This window comes from Procambarus clarkii, chromosome 61, assembly GCF_040958095.1.
Source record: "Procambarus clarkii isolate CNS0578487 chromosome 61, FALCON_Pclarkii_2.0, whole genome shotgun sequence".
Lineage (NCBI taxonomy): Eukaryota > Metazoa > Arthropoda > Malacostraca > Decapoda > Cambaridae > Procambarus > Procambarus clarkii.
In genome coordinates, this window is record NC_091210.1 from 20,897,045 (window position 1) to 20,923,538 (window position 26,494).

General features: G+C 41.4%; 1 protein-coding gene across 1 annotated transcript; it reads right to left on the reverse strand.

Annotated features, from left to right (window-relative positions):
- Positions 1-286: 286 nt before the first annotated feature.
- Positions 287-21,669, reverse strand: LOC123774265 (uncharacterized). Its single transcript, XM_069308056.1, has 3 exons — positions 21,492-21,669; positions 2,339-2,907; positions 287-2,158 (listed from the first exon to the last, which is right to left on the reverse strand). Exons 1-3 carry the CDS (start codon positions 21,667-21,669, stop codon positions 287-289), a joined length of 2,619 nt encoding a protein of 872 aa, XP_069164157.1.
- Between the last annotated feature and the right edge of the window lie 4,825 nt (positions 21,670-26,494).

A 26,494-nucleotide genomic window follows, 5' to 3' on the forward strand; every position in this document is an offset into this window, starting at 1 on the left:
TTTAAATGACGTTGTTATCGATAACGTCAAAATTGAGGTGCATTAAGTGTAAAACACCAACATCCAGGACAACTCTCTCTCCTTATTGCTTAAAATAACATAGATCCGCTTACAATTAATTTCCCGCAACATTGATGCGCAAGACGAGCAAAAAAGCCAAAGTGCGTTCAGGGCGACACTGAAATTCTCTGAATCCATTCACAGACGTCCATGTCGCCTGGGAAGAAAAACAAAAATGTCCAGAACATATATATATGACTACCAAAGGTCACCACATTTTTAAGGATTATGCTTCAGGCACTGTATAGGTGGCACTCAATGCTTCAGGCACTGTATAGGTGGCACTCAATGCTTCAGGCACTGTATAGGTGGCACTAGATGCTTCTGGCACTGTATAGGTGGCACTCAATGCTTCAGGCACTGTATAGGTGGCACTCAATGCTTCAGGCACTGTATAGGTGGCACTCAATGCTTCTGGCACTGTGTAGGTGGCACTCAATGCTTCAGGCACTGTATAGGTGGCACTCAATGCTTCAGGCACTGTACAGGTGGCACTCAATGCTTCAGGCACTGTATAGGTGGCACTCAATGCTTCAGGCACTGTATAGGTGGTACTCAATGCTTCTGGCACTGTGTAGGTGGCACTCAATGCTTCAGGCACTGTATAGGTGGCACTCAATGCTTCAGGCACTGTATAGGTGGCACTCAATGCTTCTGGCACTGTATATGTGGCACTCAATGTTTCTGGCACTGTGTAGGTGGCACTCAATGCTTCAGGCACTGTATAGGTGGCACTCAATGCTTCAGGCACTGTATAGGTGGCACTCAATGCTTCTGGCACTGTGTAGGTGGCACTCAATGCTTCAGGCACTGTATAGGTGGCACTCAATGCTTCAGGCACTGTATAGGTGCCACTCAATGCTTCAGGCACTGTATAGGTGGCACTCAATGCTTCAGGCACTGTATAGGTGGCACTCAATGCTTCTGGCACTGTGTAGGTGGCACTCAATGCTTCAGGCACTGTATAGGTGGCACTCAATGCTTCAGGCACTGTATAGGTGGCACTCAATGCTTCTGGCACTGTATATGTGGCACTCAATGCTTCTGGCACTGTGTAGGTGGCACTCAATGCTTCTGGCACTGTGTAGGTGCAACTAGATGCTTCTGGCACTGTATATGTGGCACTCAATGCTTCTGGCACTGTATAGGTGGCACTCAATGCTTCTGGCACTGTATAGGTGGCACTCAATGCTTCAGGCACTGTATAGGTGGCACTCAATGCTTCTGGCACTGTGTAGGTGGCACTCAATGCTTCTGGCACTGTATAGGTGGCACTCAATGCTTCTGGCACTGTATAGGTGGCACTCAATGCTTCTGGCACTGTATAGGTGGCACTCAATGCTTCTAGCACTGTATAGGTGGCACTCAATGCTTCTGGCACTGTATAGGTGGCACTCAATGCTTCTGGCACTGTATAGGTGGCACTCAATGCTTCAGGCACTGTATAGGTGACACTCAATGCTTCAGGCACTGTATAGGTGGCATTCAATGCTTCTGGCACTGTATAGGTGGTACTCAATGCTTCAGGCACTGTATAGGTGACACTCAATGCTTCAGGCACTGTATAGGTGGCACTCAATGCTTCTGGCACTGTATAGGTGACACTCAATGTTTCTGGCATTGTATAGATGACACTCAATGCTTCAGGCACTGTATAGGTGGCACTCAATGCTTCAGGCACTGTATAGGTGGCACTCAATGCTTCTGGCACTGTATAGGTGGCACTCAATGCTTCAGGCACTGTATAGGTGACACTCAATGCTTCAGGCACTGTATAGGTGGCACTCAATGCTTCTGGCACTGTATAGGTGGCACTCAATGCTTCAGGCACTGTATAGGTGACACTCAATGCTTCAGGCACTGTGTAGGTGGCACTCAATGCTTCTGGCACTGTATAGGTGGCACTCAATGCTTCTGGCACTGTATAGGTGGCACTCAATGCTTCTGGCACTGTATAGGTGGCACTCAATGCTTCAGGCACTGTATAGGTGGCACTCAATGCTTCTGGCACTGTATAGGTGGCACTCAATGCTTCTGGCACTGTGTAGGTGGCACTAGATGCTTCTGGCACTGTATATGTGGCACTCTGCTTCTGGCACTGTATAGGTGGCACTCAATGCTTCTGGCACTGTATAGGTGGCACTCAATGCTTCTGGCACTGTGTAGGTGGCACTCAATGCTTCTGGCACTGTGTAGGTGGCACTAGATGCTTCTGGCACTGTATATGTGGCACTCAATGCTTCTGGCACTATATAGGTGGCACTCAATGTTCTGGCACTGTATAGGTGGCACTCAATGCTTCTGGCACTGTATAGGTGGCACTCAATGCTTCTGGCACTGTATAGGTGGCACTCAATGCTTCAGGCACTGTATAGGTGGCACTCAATGCTTCTGGCACTGTATAGGTGGCACTCAATGCTTCTGGCACTGTATAGGTGGCATTCAATGCTTCTGGCACTGTATAGGTGGCACTCAATGCTTCTGGCACTGTATAGGTGGGACTTAATGCTTCTGGCACTGTATAGGTGGAACGCAATGCTTCTGGCACTGTATAGGTGGCACTCAATGCTTCTGACACTGTATAAGTGGCACTCAATACTTCTGGCACTGTGTATGTGGCACTCAATACTTCTGGCACTGTGTAGGTGGCACTCAATACTTCTGGCACTGTGTAGGTGGCACTCATTACTTCTGGCACTGTGTACGTGGCACTCAATACTTCTGGTACTGTGTACGTGGCACTCAATACTTCTGGCACTGTGTAGGTGGCACTCAATGCTTTTGACACTGTGTACGTGGAACACAATACTTCTAGCACTGTGTAGGTGGCACTCAATACTTCTGGCACTGTGTAGGTGGCACTCAACGCTTCAGTTACTCACTGTGTAAGCGGCAATGCACACTTCAAGACGATGTACCACCACCATTCTGGTGACAGACGTAGGCAGTGTAGTGCTGGATATTCACAATTATTTAAAAAGAATATGCCTGAGTCTTGTGATTAATCAGGGATTCATAATGACTAGTGTGAAATATTACTGGTAACTGTTCTCTTCAGTGTTTTCTGAGGTGTGATGTGAGGCAGACCTGTACCTCAGCCTACTAACCCACCGGCGGCGCCTCATAAGTGCCGAGAGAGATTTCCTTTGAAACCTTAATAGACAATAGGCTGGACTTGTGATCCTGTGGTCCTGGGTTCGTTCCCAGGCGCCGGCGAGAAACAATGGGCAAAGTTTCTTTCACCCTATGCCTCTGTTACCTAGCAGTAAAATAGGTACCTGGGTGTTAGTCAGCTGTGACGGGCTGCTTCCTGGGGGTGGAGGCCTGGTCGTGGACCGGGCCGAGGGGACACTAAAGCCCCGAAATCATCTCCAGATAACAAGAACTCTGACCTATCTAAGTCGTATTATATTTCACATATTTATCATCCTCATACATTACAGACAAATAATGTATTCCTGAACATGTACTAAAATCCTGTTCTCGGTACAGAGGCTATGGATTTTTTTTTAGCCTGCCGTTGAAAACCACATTAGCAAACATTATATTAGTTTTTCTTGCACGTGAATTATGTATTAGTTGCCTGTGTCTGTGTCCAGACGCCAGACAACTAGTAGCGTTTAGTTTACTTTGCGAGTTTAAATTCTTGCTTGCTATCGTTTACAATTAGTTAAATCTTAATGCGCGACTTGCAGCTTTTTTTTAGTTAACTTCGAGAATTGCGAATGGAACGTTAAGCTTAGCCTTCCTATTGATTCTTTAGTTATGCGTGGAACAGTAAGCTCTATCTTTCACCTTCTTGAGGTTATCTTGAGGTTATCTTGAGATGATTTCGGGGCTTTAGTGTCCCCGCGGCCCGGTCCTCGACTAGGCCTCCACCCCCAGGAAGCAGCCCGTGACAGCTGACTAACACCCAGGTACCTATTTTACTGCTAGGTAACAGGGGCATAGGGTGAAAGAAACTTTGCCCATTGTTTCTCGCCGGCGCCTGGGATCGAACCCAGGACCACAGGATCACAAGCCCAGCGTGCTGTCCGCTCGGCCGACCGGCTCCTTCAGTGCGGCAAAAAAATATACAAATATTTCCAGTATAACTGATAAATGTTGTGCTAGGTTGTCAAAAGGAAAAACTTCAGTGAAAGATGCACTTCATATCTGTGTATACACACTGAATGAATAATTTGCGGTATACTAAGTAATATGTTGGCTGGTCAATATCGTATTGTGGTGGCCCTAATAACCCACCAGCGGTTGACAGGATTTAAGCCTACCGCCAAAGGGGATGTCTCAGTTTCCGTTTCAGCAACGTAAGCGAAGAATACCTACTGAGGAATCCACCCGTTTTTCATTATCGAGAACAATGATTTTAGGCTTTTAAAGACCCCTCTAAGCCATTAACTGGCTCTTCCAAGATTCAACTCATATCGGTGCCTAGCTCCCTGGAAACTAATTACTATTAGGTAAACAGAGGCATCAATTGTAATGAAACGTGTCCAAACTTTTCGAAGTGCTCACAAATGTGTATCTGGAAACACTCGATTATGATTCGAAGGCGCCAGATCCTACGCAAAAGCATGTTATGCTAAGTTTCGACTTTGAATCATTAGATACAGAGGGAAAGTAAATACACAACTATTTAGTACATGTAGATGTGATGTAAGTAGTAGGGGGGACGTAACCCTATCGAGAGAACAATGTAACCAGCTCGTGTATTATCTTTGGTCAGCAGGGTGGTATAACCTTTCTCCTAGTAATTGGAAGAGTGTTTGATGTGAAATGCTTATGCTATGCTCAATCAATTATATCAGTATTGCTGGGCCAGATCTCTGGTTGCATCTAGAATTTGCAACTATTAATTGAGTTTTGTTTTTTGTGCATTGTTGGGTACCTCAAAATATATGTCGTGCCTATTTATTTGGAACATTAGGACTGAGCGGTTCAAATTGGGCAAACATAGACATATTTGTGAAATGGAAGGAATTTCATTTGGAGTCGGGGGGAGCAAGCTGGTGGTATTCTTGCTCTTATAGTACATGGTGAGTTGATTCTAGTATTTACCATTTCTCTCTCTCTCTATTTCTCTCTTCCTGTATCTCTACTTCATCTTTTCGGTATTTCTCTCTCTTTTTATATCTCCCACACTCCTATCTTGACTGACAATGTGCTTCTCTCTTGACATCTTATCGGCACAAGTAATCTGTTAATTATGATAGAATCTTTAATACCTTAGAAAAAGGTTATTTTACTGTTATTATGCCAAATGGAATGTGAAACGCGGTGATTAGACGGTGAAAAACGGTGTAACAAAATACTTGTGCAAAAATTGCTAGACTCTTTCTCTAAACCCTCCTTTCCCTCTCACCTGGCTACTTTGTCTACGGGTCGAGAAAGTAGGCAGATGGGTGAAACGTTTCCTATAATACCCTCGTATTCATTTATATACAGAACTGAGTACAGACAATGCAACAGGAAGCTAATGAGTAAGCATCAGCGAATCCACTACTAACGATTCTTGCTGTATCCCTGAATCATGGTTGTATAATTTCGAAAATGTATACATTTCTTAGCTTAAGATTCTTAGTATTCTTGTCACCCAGATCTTTTTCTTACTTATTCTGAATTTATATTTTTTAGCTTATATCTGGTAATCTGTGTAATTTGCAATGTTTATAAACCATACTTTCGTCAGTATGAAGCAGCATTTGCCAATTTATTGTTTAATTTAAAAACCACAAAAGTTATTTGGTAGCTATTTTGAGTCTTCTACATTTATTTCCTACCCAATATGATGACATCAGCAAAGTTGTCTTTTCATTTCCCTGACTAAATCGTTTATATCTAAGAAGAGAGAGACTCCAGGCCAAAACTCTTACGTACGTCCCTTACAAAAATTTCCCATTCGGACATATCTACATTATGCTGTCCCTCTGTTTCCTTTGAATTACCCATGCCCTAAGCCATTTCGGGTTTGTCAACATCAGTTTAATATTAGCCTCAACCTGTTTAATCAATATGATTGTGTATATATATCATGTAACATATATTTATGTATGTATTTGTTTATGTATGTATTTGTTTATGTACGTATGCTGTGTGAATGCTTGATCGTATTTCATAATCAGAGAGTGATCATCTCATTCCCACTCACATATGCTCCGTGAACAAGAAACAAGGACAAGTCTTTGACTGGATACTGTCATGCTCTGGCATGACAGTGTCTCATGTGTGTTTGGTTCCTCCCCACACACACACAGGGTGGCGCGAGGAGGTATGACATACAAAGCAGGATCATCTAAGCACCCCTACAAGCATACTGTAGTGGGGCAGAGGTTCGTTGGACGGAGGTCCACACTAATGCCCTTCGTTACAAATACAACGCAAGTTCCGTTGCCAAATGATAATTTGAAGATCCGGTTTCCAGCAAACAATCCAATGCTTCTATTCTCAGCAGGACAGGCGTATCCCCTGTGCTTCGCGGGGCGTGTTCGGTAAGCAAACATGTACAGGTCAGGGTGGAAAATGTTTAGAGCTCAGTTATCGGGCTTCCCACGGAGTAATTGGCCAAGTTTTGCTAGAGGTTTGTGTTGATCACCTATGCTGGAGTCGGCGAAGTTAAATATTGGTCCACTGCAAACTGATTGTTGCCACACATTGCCAAACTCTGCCAGCGACCTGTTCTACTGTGGCGTATATCCAAGCTATACTTTTTGCCATAATGTTCAATATTTTTATAGTTTCCGAAAATGTCAGATACATGGATCTATTCATCAAATGTGGCGAGGCTTCGCAATAAAAACATCGCAAATAAATGTCGACTAATGATGAATATGTCTTGTTGTTTAACCTGAGCTTGAACTGATCGTCGCTGAAAAAGTTTTGGCTACGCAGTCAGTCTTCACGGAAACTCTGTAGTGAATGGAAAGTGCTCCACGACGTTGGTTAGTGTTTCTGCGGTCACAGCTGTATATAGACAAAACGACAGGTCAGGGGCGTAGCATGCAGTGCCCAGGAAGTTGTCCTTTCATAAGGGAGGAGGATTGTTTTCATATGCCTATGATGTGTAGGTATGAGAGGGTCAATAACTGACCTAGATGACTTGGACGAATAAGAACCTAGTGGCGCCTCGCAGGCAGCATTAGGTCATTGATAATTGTTTAAATCATGCCTGTCAGAAACAAGATATCTAAGAATAAGCTGGGACAAGATGAATATAAAAAGGGATTTGATTATATATTTCAAGAGAGCTGGAGCAAATATTTCATATGAGCTGAGAGAATATATTGCAAGTGAGCTGGGGGAATATATTGCAAGTGAGCTGGGGGAATATATTGCAAGTGAGCTGGGGGAATATATTGCAAGTGAGCTGGGGGAATATATTGCAAGTGAGCTGGGGGAATATATTGCATCGGGGCTTGAATAATGCAGTAAGGCTGGGACAAGATATTGAAAGTCAGGAATTTGTTTGTTTCTTGTTCACCATCCAGCCAGGGACATGTCCTTGTTTCATGTTCACCATCCAGTTAGGGACTTGTCCTTATTTCATGATCACCATCCAGCCAGGGACACGTCCTTGTTGCATGTTCACCATCCAGTTAGGGACTTTTCCTTGTTGCATATTGACCATCCAGCCAGAGATTTCTTCGTGTGATAACCTTCCCCTCAACTTCTCTCACTTCAGCTAAATTATGCAGTTGAATAAGTGTGTCTAGTTGTGTGAAATTCAGATAATGCATTAAAACTTACTAGCGTGTGAGACTATTTCAATGAAACTTTCGGTTTCCCGTCACGAAATTAATGTTTCATCTGTTAGATAAGTAATTCTGCTGAATTAAGGTAATCGTTTTAGGTGTTTGACCTCGTAAATAGTAGTTCACTGAGACATTTACATATATAAAAAGAACGCGGGGCATTGCCAGATTGTTTTTTGTTGGGAAGATGAGCATTTTAAATGAGTGTAGCAATTAATAGGTAGACGAGGCGCATACCTGTAGTCGTTATGATACTGAGAAGCAACGTTACTGAAGCAGACATGAAGCAGACGAGGCGCATACCTGTAGTCGTTATGATACTGAGAAGCAACGTTACTGAAGCAGACATGAAGCAGACGAGGCGCATACCTGTAGTCGTTATGATACTGAGAAGCAACGTTACTGAAGCAGACATGAGGCAGATCAGCAACATGACTGCAGGAATGACACTTAATGGGGGGACAAGTGACACTACTGTAGCTGTTAAGTCAAACACATTTTTGTACCCCTAAACTAGTGTCGTGTGTACTTATCAATATATACAACATTAACAATAATTTAAGAATAATTCATCGTGTAGGGGGACAGGAAGCTAGGTTATATATACAAACATCCTTATGTAATACTAATACATCCTGGCTAATACAGTAATATCAGAAAGAATACCAGGAAGTAGCCTAAATGAACAGGCACATGCAAATGACCTGCTACGGATGTGCGACAGGTTTGCCTTAAACCAGCAAATAGTAGAACCAACTAGGAAGGAGAACACGCTGGACCTCATTTTCACTAATAATGATGAATTTATCAGGAACATAATGATTACAAATACCTGTTACTCAGATCACAACTTAATTGAAGTTATGACAACCATGAGGAGTAGACCTTCAAAACCAGTCCAGATTCCCGGTGGAGGAGATTTAAGCAAATTCAACTTCAATAATAAACAGATAAACTGGGAGCAAATAAACCAGGACTTCACAGAAATAAACTGGGAAGAACAGCTAGAAAATGCAAACCTGAACCAGTGCCTGGAAAAAATAAGCTCAGTAGCACTAGAAATATGTTCAAACCGCATACCCCTAAGAAAAAAAGTGGAAGAGATGCAGATTGGAACGGGAACGTCGTTCGCAATATAGACGAAGAAAACGAATCGCGGAACAACTTGAGAGTCGCACCCTATCTCAAGAACGGCGAAGAAGGTTAGGTAGAGAAATAGAAACAATTGAACGGAAGCTACAAGAATCATACATAACCCAGGAGAGCCAAAGAGAACAAAAGGTCATCATTGAAATAGAGAGAAATCCGAAATATTTTTCCTCCTATGCAAAATCAAGATCAAAAACCACACCTAGTATCGGGCCCCTGCGAAAGGCAGATGGAACTTTCACCGATGACAACAAAGAAATGAGCGAGCTACTGAGGAAGCAGTACGACTCTGTTTTCAGCGAGCCATTAAACACACTAAAGATTGATAACCCAAATGAATTTTTCATGGATATGATACCAACATCAAATCATATATCAGACGTCACCCTATCCCCATTGGATTTTGAAGCAGCCATAAACAGTATGCCTATGCACTCTGCACCAGGCCCGGATTCTTGGAACTCCATATTCATAAAGAACTGTAAAAAAACACTATCGCAGGCCCTCCACATTCTGTGGAGACAAAGCCTAGATACTGGCGTTATTCCTGATATACTACAAACAGAAGAGATAGCACCACTTCATAAAGGAGGAAATAAGACAGAGGCAAAAAATTACAGACCGATAGCACTAACATCGCGCATCATAAAATTTTTTGAGAGAGTGCTAAGAAGTAAGATCACAAAATACATGGAATCACAGCATCTCCATAACCCCGGACATCATGGTTTCAGAACAGGGCGCTCTTGCCTGTCGTAGTTGCTGGACCACTATGATATGGCATTAGATGCTATGGAAGACAAACAAAACGCTGATGTAATTTACACAGATTTCGCAAAAGCATTTTGATAAATGTGACCGTGGGGAGCTGGTCGGCCGAGCGGACAGCACGCTGGACTTGTGATCCTGTGGTCCCGGGTTCGATCCCGGGCGCCGGTGAGAAACAATGGGCAGAGTTTCTTTCACCCTATGCTCCTGTTACCTAGCAGTAAAATAGGTACCTGGGTGTTAGTCAGCTGTCACGGGCTGCTTCCTGGGGGTGGAGGCCTGGTCGAGGACCGGGCCGCAGGGACACTAAAGCCCCGAAATCATCTCAAGATAACCTCAAGATGGTGTTATTGCACATAAAATGCGATCAAAAGGAATTACCGGAAAAATAGGCAAATGGATCTACAATTTCCTGACCAACAGAACCCAATGTGTAATCGTGAACAAAATAAAATCCAGTCCATCAACCGTGAAGAGCTCAGTCCCCAGGGTACTGTGCTTGCTCCAGTACTTTTTCTCATCCTCATATCGGACATAGACAAGAACACAACCTATAGCACTGTATCATCCTTTGCACATGACACTAGGATCTTCATGAGAGTAGGCAACATAGAGGACACAGCAAACCTCCAGTCAGATGTAGATCAGGTCTTTCTATGGGCTACAGAAAATAATATGTTGTTTAACGAAGAAAATTCCAGCTCATGCGCTATGGAAAAAATGAAAATATAAAAATGGAAACCACGTACAAAACTCAGGCAAATCATAACATAGAACGAAAAGGCAATGTAAAGGATCTGGGTGTACTCATGTCGGAAGACCTTACCTTTAAAGAACACAATAAAGTAGCCGTCACAACTGCAAGAAAAATGACAGGTTGGATAACAAGAACTTTTCACACTAGAGATGCTATACCAAAGATGATACTTTTCAAAACGCTTGTGCTTTCTAGAGTGGAGTACTGCTGCACAATGACAGCCCCTTTCAAAGCTGGAGAAATTGCTGACCTGGAAAGCGTGCAGAGATCCTTTACTGCTAGAATCCACTCAGTAAAACATCTAAACTACTGGGACCGACTAAAGAGCCTAAAACTGTACTCCCTTGAACGCAGGCGGGAGAGGTACATAATAATTTACACGTGGAAAATATTAGAGGGGCTGGTCCCAAACCTACACACAGAAATAACATCACATGAGACCAGAAGACATGGCAGGATGTGCAGAATACCCCCGTTGAATTGCGGAGGTGCAACAGGTACTCTGAGAGATCTCTATCAACATCAGAGGCCCGAGACTGTTCAACACGCTTCCACTACACATAAGGGGCATAACTGGCCGACCCCTCACAGTGTTCAAGAGAGAACTGGATAAGCACCTCCAAAGGATACCTGATCAACCAGGCTGTGACTCATACGTCAGGTTGCGAGCAGCCGCGTCCAACAGCCAGGTTGATCAGTCCGGCAACCAGGTGGCCTGGTCGACGACCGGGCCGCGGGGACGCTAAGCCCCGGAAGCACTTCAAGGTAACCTCAAGGTATGTACGTATAACCCCTCCCCCGCCAACCCTGAGTCGAATTACCAACACAGTCCAGTATGTAACCCCACAACAAGCTGATTAACTCCTGGGGTACCTATTTACTGCTAGATGGACAGGTGCATGAGGTAAAAAAAACGCGGCCAACCATTTCTTCTTCTTGAGAATAGGTGCAGTTGGCATGAAGGATTTCCCCCTCGATGAACGCACCAGGACAGATGTTGAGAGACGCTTTGACGGTGAGGAGGAGAAGAATGTCAAAAGTGCTAGTTGCGTCGTGCCGTAGATAGAGGAGCGGCGACTAAAACAGAGGTGGATGGTAGAGGGAGACTTGCCGCACCGTAGGGCGAAATGTTGAGTTCATGGCGTCAGCTGATCCATGGCGTAGCATTGTGCATAAGACACCTACTAATATTTTTCCGGGAACTTGTATATCGGAAAGTCCAAGCAGTATGCTTCCAAAATCATTCACTCGTATAGGGACACCCAGTCACCAGGCAGCGTCTTCGGCTAAGACATCCTATCTGGCACCCCATAAACAAACTCCTTCACCCGCGGCACCCAGATAGTGGAAGAACACCACGTGATCGGAAGCACCCGGGCATCCCGATAAGGGTCCACCACCGGACCTTCACAGGTCACGACCCTGGCAGCTGGGACAAGGCTCCTCCCAGACCGGAGCAATGAAGGAAGGGGTACCGAAGGGGACGGAGGTGCGGCATCGACCCTGCCACTGGGCATAGGAGCCGAGGGCCCTCCCGGCAAACATCTTTCCTCAGCACCATGACAAGGTCCCGATCATCAGGGACAACCTTCCACTGTGAGGATCCAACAGCACGAGGCACAGGGAGGGGGGGGGGGGAGCACAGGAAGCAACTCGGAGCCCCTCACAGCCCCGTCATCTACGGCGGGGGATGCCAGAGCACCATACTCCCCCACCCATACTCCATACTCCACCAATACTCCCCATACTCCAAGCCACATCACGAAGGGGAGACACACTCCGACCCCGCCACGAATGCTTCGAGATAGGTTGCACCACACCACTCCCACCAGGCCCCACTGCAGGCACGGCCACCATCGTCACATCCACACCATCCGAAGTGACCACATCCAGGAAAACAACCTCAGAACACCGGTGCGCACGTTTCTGCAAAGGAATGAAAGCATCAGAACTACAGCCGCCGACACACACAGGCACGGCAGGCACGGCAGGCACCTCCCTCTGCCGAAGCACCCCCTCCAAAATAACTGAACTCGGGTCCCCGGGAGACGGGACCACATCCACAGGCGGGACATGGACCTCCACTTGACATCTTCCACTACACGAAGCGCAAGCAACGGCCAGACACCCACACACACACCAACTCAACAACCCCTGGGGCCACAGCAGTTACCCAACGTATCGCACAGGCCGTGGAGTAAGTAATAATCAATAGAAGGCACCAAACCGGGAAGGCTATGTAGCACGCACAGGCCGTGGAACTCGCCTCAACAGGTGGAGCAGCAGACAGGCAATCAGTCGCCTCAGGCACAGTACCCACTCCGTCTTCAGAGCCGTCCGAACGCAACAGGGGTGGAAAATCCTTCGTACGAAAAACATGCACCCTACCAGTTGCTCTCACGTCGCACGCTCCAGCCAGACGACCTTTGTGATCACACCTATAACAAGTGCGCGGTTGCCCCCGATACAGCCAGCGGAGCGTGTAACCCAACACGGACATCGACGACGGGACACTACACTTCAGCGACATCGTCAGGGTGCGGGAGCCGTCAAACATCCCAGCACAGTGCCCGGCAAGGACCTTGTTCCAACGAACACTTAACACAGTCCCAAACCGTTCAAAACAGGTTAAAAGTTCGTCCCGAAATTCGAAGGGGGGCACCATGCACTGCCACATTCGTCAAGGCGACACTAAGATTCACCACTTTAACAGAACCAGCGGTATCAGGGAGAGGGTAAACACGCCCCTCACACCGCTCGACAAACGCCTGAAAGGCTGCCTGAAGGTGGAACTTGACCACAGCACAGTTGCCCTGAAGCAGCCCACTACGTCCGATAGCTGTACATGTAGCACGTCCACCAAGCTACACCAACAAACTGATGGTCCACCAGCACCGTAAATGCCAGATTAGCCGACAATGTCCTCTTCACTGGAGGTCGAGAAGTCTCCATGGCAAATCCAAACGTCACCCTGTCAGTAACAAACCACCACCAGCAGGGCAACGGGTAATCGACCATCGTAAACACTAGCCAGGAGAGGAGACACCTCATGAGCGTCCGTCCCGACTGGTGGACGACACTCCCAACTATTTCTGTGACGCCAGGGATTCGAACCCGGAATTTTCGATTGAGTCGAGAACGATCCCGACTGTACTACCGGGACCCTCTTATCTCCACTAATTTCCTATCTCACGAGTATATTTGAGCCAAGAAGCAACACTGCGATCACCTGAGATGCATGTATCAACTTCCTGCTCGTGATCAGTAATGGAGATTTGTCGAGCATGTTACATCTCATCTGTTTCCCTGCCATTATTTAGCCAAACATTGGAGAAAAATCCACACTTATCCAGCTTGTATTCTGGTTCACCGACCAGCCAAGGACATGTCTTTGTTTCCTGTTATGTAGTTGTGATTTTTATGTTAAGATTTGCACAGTCTTTCACACTCTCCTGAGTGCTTTGTCAAAGTCTAAGTTTGTGGTTGGGACCAGACTTACATCTCAACGAATAATGTCAGAGGCATTTGTCTATAGAGATGCAAGTAATTATAGACATTACCATTACTTATATAAGCCAAAACATTATTAAACATTTCCAACACACTGAGGGATTACTTTGTGGGATATTCAAATGGAATATGAAGTTGATACGTGTTTACACGAACACGGATAAACGTGTGATTATTTAAACTCAGTGTGGTGCATATGGTTGGATAATATTTTGCATTAATTTCCTGGTAAGAAATTGAATAATTTCTAAGAATTGTATAATAACTCTGGGTATTATAACTTTATTATAGTTATATGAAGTGCATTATTATTACGGAGCTTTATGAATATCTGTATAATATTTTATTCTTTGTTAGATGTTATAACCACTATTATTAGTGATTTACTGTGTAATGCATAAAAGAGATCATTTAGCTATTGACGGTAATGCATTTTGTTAAGTGTGGATAAACTCAAAGAGTAGTGTAGACTTTAAACAAAGATAATGTATCGCTTTTAAGGACTTTATTAAATTTAATAGGCTTTCACAGGCGACATGTTTTTTTTTGTTAAAACTAATGTAATCTTGGTGTTTCTCAGCGTTACAGTCCCCACTGTACTCAATACTATCAATTCTGTTTATTTTTTAATTATATTATAATAAAAATTATAATTAATGAAAAATATTATTATTGTAATTAGTAATTATATTCACATACTTTCATTCACAGTGAAATAATATTGTTAAACTGTAGCTTATTAGCGTATTTATTCAGTGTCTTATACGCCCATACAACCAAAACTTCCCATATATATTCCTTTACTTAACATTGTTGATAAAGAAATTGAAGCAAGACTTGGGAACAGGCGGATCAATCACGAAATATCCTTTTATTAAAGTAAGGTTTCCTGGAGCAATTAACTGTTACTAATAGCAGAATGTTCTTAGTATTAATTGACTTTTAGCATTATAAGTTGAATGCTGTGAATTTAACTAAACTGTATCGATACGTGGCATTCATGTTCATTATATATATATATATTATATATATATATATATATATATATATATATATATATATATATATATATATATATATATATATATATATATATATATATATATATATATATATATATATATATTGTGACGATAATCTCCTTCAAGAGATTGAGCCTGCTCTTCCCTCCATAATCACGTCGTTGAAATTATATAAAACTACTATGGAAGAAATGTCCAACAACGACAACAACACCCTCAAGGTTTGCCAGAGCGCAAAACGTTGCAGCCAGACACCTGTTCGGACTCAAACCGCCAAACTACCCATTGATCGCTACCGGCCCCGCTGATTGGTCGCCGGTCTGGCTGCACCTGCACTCGCCCCCCCATACTACTTGATGTCTGGGGTCGCCACGACCTCAGACCTCAGAATGTTCAGTGCTTTCGTGGTTATCACTCCTCCCAGCTAGACGTTAGCGTGTACTGAGAGAGGTGATAGCTTAAAAGCCAATATTCCAGCACCTCCCATTTAACTTTGTGTTGCACTTCTTGTTATTTTGCCTTAACGTAACTTTTCATTGTGTCATTTAAGTATTCTTATTATTTTGATTGATTGATTTTATTATAAGAATTTGTTTGTGCATTTTATTCATGTTTTGATTTATTTAACGTAATTAAAATTTCATTGTTAAAGTTTACTTGTGTTTTGTGTGTCTTCTCCTTACCTTACCACAGACGAAGTTCCAGTTTTTTCTATTTTTTTTTATAACTATGTGACGAGGCCATACCCCTAGCCTTAAACAGCCGAACACCAACGCGTTACCGTCACAATATATATATATATATATATAACTGAAAACTCACACCCCAGAAGTGACTCGAACCCATACTCCCAGAAGCAACGCAACTGGTATGTACAAGACGCCTTAATCCACTTGACCATCACGACCGGACATAATGAGGTGATAGCCGAGGCTATATGAACCACCCCACCGCCGGCACTCGGATAGTTATCTTGGGCATAGCATTTTACCAAATCACCTCATTCTTTGGGGCACACGTGAGGAACACAAATGCGAACAAGCCTGAATGGTCCCCAGGACATATGCAACTGAAAACTTGAGTTTTCAGTTGCATATGTCCTGGGGTTCGCATATATATATATATATATATATATATATATATATATATATATATATATATATATATATATATATATATATATATATATATGGAAGAATGGCAAGCAGTTGGTATGGGACTACACGTGCGTATCAACCCTGGCTAACACCTATCTTAACCTCAGTGTTGCACAACCAGGTGGCGCTGCCACCCACAGGGAAGCAGCCAAATCCTGTAAGTATAGTGAACTGGATCACCACTACAATTTTGTCCCCATTGCTTCTGAGACACTCGGCGCCTGGGGTAAAAGTGCTACCAGTTTTTTGAAGGAACTGGGTTCTAGGCTCATTGAAACAACAAGGGACCCAAGAGCTGCAAGCTTTCTTTTCCAGCGCCTCAGTGTGGCGATACAGAGGGGAAATGCGCACTGCACCCAGGGTTCCTGCCCGCCATCTGAGGAGCTGGAGGAACTCGACAACCTATGATAACCATCTTTGTAACCCATATGTAACTCCTTTTTTGTAACAAAGTTCAAATAAAGTAAATATATATGTGTACATACAAAAGAATGGGGGTGGTAGGAGAAGATAATATTAGTGTTCATTGAGAAACCACAAGGTCTCCTCTGAATACTTTTTATTTTCTTCTCCGAGGCTATGGGTCCCCACATTGGCACCAGAGGTGGTACCCTCACAAACTTTTATATATATATATATATATATATATATATATATGTCGTACCTAGTAGCCAGAACGCACTTCTCAGCCTACTATGCAAGGCCGGATTTGCCTAATAAGCCAAGTTTTCCTCAATTAATATATTTTCTCTAATTTTTTTCTTATGAAATGATAAAGCTACCCATTTCATTATGTATGAGGTCAATTATTTTTTATTAGAGTTAAAATTAACGTAGATATATGACCGAACCTAACCAACCCTACCTAACCTATCTTTATAGGTTAGGTTAGGTTAGGTAGCCGAAAAAGTTAGGTTAGGTTAGATTAGGTAGGTTAGGTAGTCGAAAAACAATTTATTTATGAAAACTTGGCTTATTAGGCAAATCGGGCCTTGCATAGTAGGCAAAGAAGTGCGTTCTGGCTACTAGGTACGACATTATATATATATATATATATATATATATATATATATATATATATATATATATATATATATATATATATATATATATATATATATATATATATATATATATATATATATATATATATATATATAATGTCGTACCTAGTAGCCAGAACGCACTTCTCAGCCTACTATGCAAGGCCCGATTTGCCTAATAAGCCAAGTTTTCATGAATTATTTGTTTTTCGACTACCTAACCTACCTAACCTAACCTAACCTAACTTTTCCGGCTACTTAATCTAACCTAACCTATAAAGATAGGTTAGGTTAGGTTAGGTAGGGTTGGTTAGGTTCGGTCATATATCTACGTCAATTTTAACTCCAATAAAAAAAATTGACCTCATGCATAATGAAATGGGTAGCTTTATCATTTCATGAGCAAAAAATTAAAGAAAATATATTAATTCATTAAAACTTGGCTTATTAGACAAATCGGGCCTTGCATAGTAGGCCGAGTACGACGTTCTGGCTACTAGGTACAACATATATATATACATATTGTGACGGTAATCTCTTTCAAGAGAGATTGAGCCTGCTCTTCCCTCCAAAGTACGTCCCATTAACAAATAATATAGAAGATATATCCAACAAGTATCACCAAAACGTTTTGCCCAGAGAGCAAAACGTATCCAGCACCGGCGCACTTGTGACAAAATACACGACAGAAAACGAAACAATGGGTATTAGTTGGATATGAGAGCATAAAATTGGAAGTATCTGCCGATGGCCAATTGACCCATACTTCCTCTTGATGCTTCTATATTGGTTCGCATTCTTGAAGTGGGTAGAATATAGTTGTGCATTAATTGACTGGGTATTGCTGGTGTTGACTTTATGATGTGTAGTGACTCGCAAAAGTCGTGCCGCCTGCTATCGCTGTACCTATCGATGATTTCTGTGGTGTTTGTTAAGACTTCTCTGGTGATGGTCTGGTTGTGAGAGATTATGTGTTCCTTTATGAAGCTCTGTTGTTTATGCATTGTTAATCGCCTGGAAAGAGATGTTGTTGTCTTGCCTATATACTAGAGTTCTTTGGGGCTTACAGTCCCCAAGTGGGCATTTGAAGGCATAGACGACGTTGGTCTCTTTCAAGGCATTCTGCTTTGTGTCTGGAGAGTTTTTCATGAGTAAGTTGGCGTTTTTTTTTTGTTTTATAGTAAATCGTCAATAATATTTTCTGTTTTTTGTGTGTATATATATATATATATATATGTGTATATGTCGTACCTAGTAGCCAGAACGCACTTCTCAGCCTACTATGCAAGGCCCGGTTTGCCTAATAAGCCCAGTTTTCATGAATTAATTGTTTTTCGACTACCTAACCTACCTAACCTAACCTAACCTAACTTTTTCGGCTACCTAACCTAACCTAACCTATAAAGATACGTTAGGTTAGGTAGGGTTGGTTAGGTTCGGTCATATATCTACGTTAATTTTAACTATAATAAAAAAATTGACCTCATACATAATGAAATGGGTAGCTTTATCATTTCATAAGAAACAAATTAGAGAAAATATATTAATTCAGGAAAACTTGGCTTATTAGGCAAATCGGGCTTTGCATAGTAGGCCGAGTACGACGTTCTGGCTACTAGGTACAACATATATATATACATATTGTGACGGTAATCTCTTTCAAGAGAGATTGAGCCTGCTCTTCCCTCCAAAGTACGTCCCATTAACAAATAATATAGAAGACATATCCAACAAGTATCACCAAAACGTTTTGCCCAGAGAGCAAAACGTATCCAGCACCGGCGCACCTGCTCGCCCCCGCCACCGTTAACCAGCAAACTGCTTGTCCATCGCCTGCCTGTCGCTGATTGGCTGGTGCCCAGTCGCACCTGCCCCACCACCCGCCACCACGAGTTGATGTCTGGGCTACAGCGACCTAGGGAAGGCAGAATATCTCAGTGCTCCACACAGTTGAACACGTCTCATTGGTAGACTAAGCCTTGGCTTACGTGTACTAAGGGAGGTGGCAGCTTGAAGCCAATATTCCTGCACTATTATTTACTTTGCTATTATTCACTTGTCTTAACGTAACTTTTCATTTGCCAGTGATTATTCTTATTATTTTGTTTGTTGATTTATCTGTTACATTTTTATGCTCAATTTTATTCATGTCTTGCTTTTCTAACGTAATTAAAATTTCATTGTTAAATTTACTTGTGTTTTGTGTGTCTTCCCATTACCTTACCACAGACGAAAGTTCCAGCTTTTCTCTTTTTTTTTCTTTATGTGACGAGGCCATGCCCCTAGCTTTTGAAATAGCCGAACACCAACGCGTTACCAACGCGCATATAGATATATATATCTATATATATATAGATATATATATATAGATATATATATATATATATATATATATATATATATATATATATATATATATATATATATATATATATATATATATATATATATATATATGACCGCATATTCTGTATTTACTATTTTCTGATTTAGGGCTTCTATCCCTCTAACTATTTTCTTAGCATCAGGGCTTAGCTGAAATAGGAGTTCTCCGAAACTCATTTTTGTAATTTCAAGGTGAAGAAAAGAAGTGAATTACTATAGAATGTATTACACTTATTTACACAATTTGCACTTTTCGAACCCCCATGGTTCATTCGCAAGTGAAAAGAATTTTTCAGAACTGGTTGATTTTATACCCGCAATGGGTCAGGTGATAAGACAATAAAGGTAAAAAGAAAGGGGGATACATAAGGGATAAATGGGGGGGGTGAAACATAAGAACATAAGAATAGAGGTAACTGCGGAAGGCCTATTGGCCCATACGAGGCAGCTCCTATCTACATACAAAGATTAATCAAGTGTAATTGGCCTGTTATGTTGAACAGTGTCTTCTGTGTTGGCATCGTTATGTTCTGGTCTTGTCCTTACTCTCATGGTGGGTAGAGTAAATAGTTCCGTGATTTGCGTGTTCATGGTAGGTTGTTCTATTCTTATGTGAATTGCTTCAAGAATTTGTAATCTTCTTGCATCTTGGGTTTTGTCTATTATGCAGGTATTCTTGTTCAACATTTCTCTTGTTAGGGTGATGTCATGGGCTTGTCTCATGTGATTCCTGGGGGCACCGGATTGAAGATGGCATGTCAAACGCCTCGTCAGCTTGGTCGACGTCATACCTATGTACTTACATTGAAGGTTACATCCTTCGTGGGGGCAAGTGTACATGTATACAACGCTTGACTGCTGCAGAGGGTTCTCCGTCGGCTTCGGGCTGTTTTTGATAAGGAGTTCGGAAGTCTTCTTGGTTTTGTAGAATATTATCAGGTTTATGTTTTGGTTAGGAGTAGTGCTTTTTACTCCTTTACGGATTATTTCTTTCATTATTCTTTCCTCTTTTATATGTTCACTGTGCATGGGTGATTTGTAATATAATTTTATTGGAGGTATTGAGGTTTCTGTTCTAGGTTCAGGATTATACCAACGGTCCAAGTGTCTTCTTATAGCAGCGTTTATTTCCGCGTTGCTATATCCGTTGTTCACCAATACTTGAGTTACTCTTTCAAACTCTCTACTCACGTTGCTCCATTCGGAGCAGTGGGTAAGCGCTCGACGAATATAAGCATTGAGAACACTGGTTTTGTATCTTTGGGGGCACTCATTTCTACCGTTCAGGCATAATCCTATGTTGGTGGGCTTAGTATATACGTTGGTACTTAAAGAGGTTCCTGTTTTTGTTATTAGTACATCCAAGAATGGCAGACTGTTATTTTTACTATTTTCATGTGTAAATCGGAGTACTGACTCTCTCTCTAGGTGTCTTTTTAGATCAATTAGTTCATCTGAGTCTTTTACTATTACGAATATGTCATCTACATAACGGCAATATATCAGTAGCAGACAAAAACCAATGTATATTGTAATTGTCCCTTACACACACATATATATATATATATATATATATATATATATATATATATATATATATATATATATATATATATATATATATATATATATATATATATATATATATATATCGTTTACTGGAATTAATTTATACAGCTATGATTAGCTGTTCCAATGAATAAAATGATAAGCCAAATTTACGCTCTGAATCTTTCTCGTTCATTTAATGTAGTCTAAATTAATTTACATGCACTACGATAAAATATTTGTTGTCGCATAATACATTTATTTATGACGTATATATTTGTCAAACCCATTTCCTTCCATACTGAACATTAAATGAATATTATGATTTACACTCGGGATCCCACCCTTGGGAGCTATTGAGCATGCGTCACCCGAGAGGATGGGGAAGAGACTCTTGCCATATTTACAGCTAGTGTGAAGGTGTTCTGAAGCAGCCCAACAAATATCTTTCGATTCTGTAAGCATTCGTACTTCCCGGGACTTCAGATCGAGGGCGCTGCTTTCACTACTTACGATCACCATGTTCAGCAAGGCATTTTACCTCATTAGTATGTCATTAGGCCTGATTTTATACGTAAATGTAAGTGCCCTGTCGTGACGCTGCAGGCGAATTAAAACACCCACGTGAGTGCACCTTTATTCCTCCAATTATTTTCGATCTTGCGGTTATATGTGTGAACACTAATTTGGAGTGGAAATTATAGAAGTTTTGCTTTTCAGCGTGGTATTACAACTGAAGGAGACGTGTTTCGGATTTTGATGATCAGGTGATCCAAAGATTGCTATCTCAGGGCTGGTTTTCAACGTGTTGTAGAGGCTGGACACGATGAACGTTCCTCCAAAAGAGCTAATACGTTTCCAGTCTTATATTGTAGATAGTTATTCTTCATTATTGAGAGTCAAATTATTATTTATTCAATATTTCATTAATTGAATTGCATTAACTTCTAATTATTAACCCCCCAAGTTGTAGGGTGCAAGGGTTTAGTTCTGAATTATTATTAATATTACAGTCCATTGTTCTAAATATATTTAATTATATATATTAATTCATTATTGGAGATCCATAAGCCACTGGTTCAAATTCAAATGTTTATTTAGGTAAAGTACATACATACAAGGGGTGATACAAATATTGATGAATTTATAGATAGAGCTAGTACATATAATGCCTAAAGCCACTATTACGCAAAGCGTTTCGTGCAGGAAAAACACTAAAGACTAAACCTTAATACTAATTGAGATTAAAGGTTGAGATTGAGGTTCTCCTACCTTTAATATTAATATTGGTCCTTCGAAACTTTTACTAAAATTTCATTATAGAACTAAACTCTCCCCCACACAGGTTATCTTGAGATGATTTCGGGGCTTTAGTGTCCCCGCGGCTCGGTCCTCGACCAGGCCTCCACCCCCAGGAAGCAGCCTGTGACAACTAACACCCAAGTACCTATTTTACTGCTAGGTAACAGGGGCATAGGGTGAAAGAAACTCTGCCCATTGTTTCTCGCCGGCGCCTGGGCATCGCCGGCGAGGCATCGCCGGTGAAGCATCTATACTTATACTCACGAAATGAATGGTATGCTAAACAACACAGCTCAATTCCAAAGCAATGTCGCACAAAATAAAGCAAAATAAAAATAAATAAAAATCTATGAAAATTCATTTTGTCATTGCAATCGGAAACACTGAAATGGAATTGTAGCATATTTAGTCAGCCGTCCTCCAAACAAAGACCCAAAAGTGATTCCATGCACCCGCCAAACCCCGTGTTTATGAATGAAAAATGGTGTACACTCGACTCACAACTGATTTTCTTCGAACACTTCTGGAACAAGTGCTTCACTGACGAATTTTGTTCGAACCACAACGCTGTAAATGCTCAGCCTTTCCTCAAAATAAAGCCCCAAAAGCGATTCCATGCACTCGCCAAACCCCCTGTTTATGAATGAAAAACGGTTTACACATGACTCACAACTGATTTCGTTCGAACACTTCCGGAAAAAATGCTTCTCTGGCAAAAATTTTGTTCGAACAAGAATGCTATAAATGCTTCACCAACGTACTACAAACACAAATAATCGCCAACAGACCCTAAACACCTCATGTAACCTAACCAGTGCCTAAATATGTACAATATGCAAAAACATTGCAATATTATTTTTATATAGTTATAGAAAATTCCCGTTTTGAATAAATAGCATGTAAAGAATTATGGATGCTTCCGTGGGGTCGACCGCTGGATGTAATGTACTTGAGCCGAGGACGGGTTGGTAAATACTTCACCAACGTACTATAAATACAAATAATTGCCAACATAACATAAACATCTAACCTAACCTATGCCTATATAGGCACAATATGCTAATATATTATAATATTAATTTATATTTGAGAAAATTCCTGTTTTGAATGAACAGCATGTACAACTTTATGAATGCGTCTGTGGGGTCGACATGGGCATGGCTATACCAAATGAAACAGAGAGTTAGTGTAAATGGGGTTAAGTAAGAGTGGGAAAATGTTGTAAGTGGAGTGCCTCAAGGCTATGTCCTGGGACCTCTGTTGTTTATAATATATATAAATGATTTAGATTCAGGTTTGAGTAGCAACATTTGCAAATTTGCCGATGAAACAAAAATCGGTAGGGAAATTATTATGGAAGAAGACTCACTATCACTTCAAGTTGATCTAAATAGGGTTTTGAAATGGTCAAAGGATTGGCAGATGCAATTTTGCATCGAAAACCCCTTTTACGTCACCTATCGCTGGGTTTACGTCTAGCTCCAAGACCAGCCCACACCCAAGACTTTCCAATCTATTTGACCCAAAAAATTTCTTAGGCTATTGAAATCAGCTTTTCGAAAATCAGGCACTTTAACAGAATTTTCTTCAACAGATCTATTCCATTCTATGCTAAATCTGATTTCTTTATGATCTCTGTTCCCTACCTCACTCCCTATTTCGATGTCCTTAATATATGCTTCCCTGTTAGTTAACACTAAATCTAAAATATTATTTTCCCGCGTTGGTTCCTTAATGTGTTGCGTAAGAAAGCAATCGTCAATAAATTCTAGAAAATCTTCTGCTTCGTTATTCCCTGTTTTGTTCAACCAGTTTATTCCACTAAAATTAAAGTCACCCATGACATAAATACTGTTAGATCTAGATTCTCTAGATATTTCATCCCACAGATGCTTTGCTTCCATTCTGTCTAAATTTGGTGGCCTATATATAACTCCTATTATAATATTATTAGCTTTTTCGTTGAATTCTATTCAAATAGTTTCTGTATGTGGCTCAAATTTGATTCCCTCTTTGAGACTACATTTCAAATTGTCCCTAACTATATGTGGCTACTCCCCCTCCTCGTCTAATATATCTATCTGTGTGAAATAGTTTAAATCCATTTATTTGATATTCAGCTAATAGCTCTCTATTTTCTGCATTCATCTACGTTTCGGTAAGTAATATCTTTATTTTTTCTGTGTGCAGACAAGAGCAATGAAATCGTTTATTTTATTTCTTAGACTTCTAGTCATCCTCCGTCAAACGTCTTGTTTGTTAAGATTTCTCTGGTGATGGTCTGGTTTTGAGAAGAGATTATATGTTTCTTGATGGAGCCCTGTTGTTTATGCATTGTTAATCGCCTGGAAAGAGACATTATTGTCTTGCCTGTATACTGAGTTCTTTGGGGCTTACAGTCCCCAAGTGGACATTTAAAGGCATAGACGATGTTCGTTTGCTTCAAGGCGTTCTGCTTGGTGTCTGGAGAGTTTTCATGAGTAGATTGGCCCATTTTTGGTTTTATAGTAAATTGTCAATTGTATTTTCAGATTTTTGTCAGTAGGAATAACGTTCCTATTAACAATATCTTTCAGGAAACTTTCCTCCGTTTTATGAGCCGTCGAAAAGAAGTTCCTCTAAAATAGTCTAATAGAGGGGTACAAGTATTGTGTTGGGTACCTTACCTGGGTACCTTAACCACTAGACCAACAAGTGGCCCCCACAAAGTGAGGTGAGTGAATGAAATATCTATGCCCAAGTTGATCACCAAGCGCTGTAGGATCCTAGATAAATAGTCTCACGACTATCAAGATTTTTGAACCGTGTGTTGGTCTAGTGGTTATAACCATATAAACGGTTATTCATATTTGTTGTAATAGTGTTTGGTTGGGAGGCATGAGTTAGTACATCAAGAAGGCCATCCTGTCTCCAGAGTTACCTGTTGCGTTAAAATATAAATGCTATGTTGAAATAATTATTTTTTATTTATATAGATTTAGAGATGAGAGTTCCATCCTCAGATTTAAGGAAGAGCATTAATAACCGAGATTGTAATTGTGATTAGAAACATTTGTAGGCTGTGCATTGCTGCCACCTGTTCTATAATGTATACATGAAACTAAGTTACTTCCAGTCCATGTGTAACTAGTTTAGTATATGTATGTTACATAAGTAATAAACAAGTATTAATATACTTATCAGTTCCTTGTCTTTTGTTGTGCTAACGGAGTATTGTTATTCGGAAGGTTTTTAGGCCTCTGTTCCTGGGGTAGGTTGGTAACTATGTGCTCCCCCTCTATACTCAGCGCGGGATATCTTGAGATGATTTCAGGGCTTTAGTGTCCCCGCGGCCCGGTCCTCGACCAGGCCTCCACCCCCAGGAAGTAGCCCGTGACAGCTGACTAACACCCAGGTACCTATTTTACTGCTAGGTAACAGGAGAATAGGGTGAAAGAAACTCTGTCCATTGTTTCTCGCCGGCGCCTGGGATCGAACCCAGGACCACAGGATCACAAGCCCAGCGTGCTGTCCGCTCGGCCGACCGGCCCCCTAGATTCAAGCAGGGAGGGAGATTCAGGGAGATTCAAGCAGTTGGTGCGGAATCAAGCTTGGGATGGGTCAATTTACTTGACTGAGTATCTCAGCTCATTTCTTAAGTTAAGTACAGAGTGCATAATGCGTGAATCTTTGGTAAAGAGTTATCAGTTATTCTGTGTTATTAAATGATATTATTGTGTGGAACACTTAGTGGAGTTCATGCTCATTATTTGGATTTTTGTAAGTGCTGTTGTTTTTAGGTCCTAAATACTCGACACTTATACTTAATCCTAGCTGTATTAACTTATTCTTATATATTAATTATACATACATATATGTATGTGAGAATGTTTTATATTAAGGCCCTTTAGATTCTGTTGACCAAACCACACACTAGAGAGTGAAGGGACGACGGTGTTTCGGACCGTTCTGGACCATTCTCAAGTCAATTGTGATTATACTGGTGATTTACAGCTGAGTTTTACTTTCGCTATCCTGTCATTGTAATTGTGAACGGTCTGTTTTA

Excerpts from the sequence above, each read along its gene's own strand:
- LOC123774265 (XM_069308056.1), bottom strand. The coding sequence starts at position 21,669 with ATGGTGATCGTAAGTAGTGAAAGCAGCGCCCTCGATCTGAAGTCCCGG. Across the intron at positions 2,908-21,491 it reads ATGCTCAATAGCTCCCAAGG|TGCCAGAAGTATTGAGTGCC; the intron begins GTGGGATCCCGA and ends CCACCTACACAG. Across the intron at positions 2,159-2,338 it reads CATTGAGTGCCACCTATACA|TGCCAGAAGCAGAGTGCCAC; the intron begins GTGCCAGAACAT and ends CCACCTATACAG.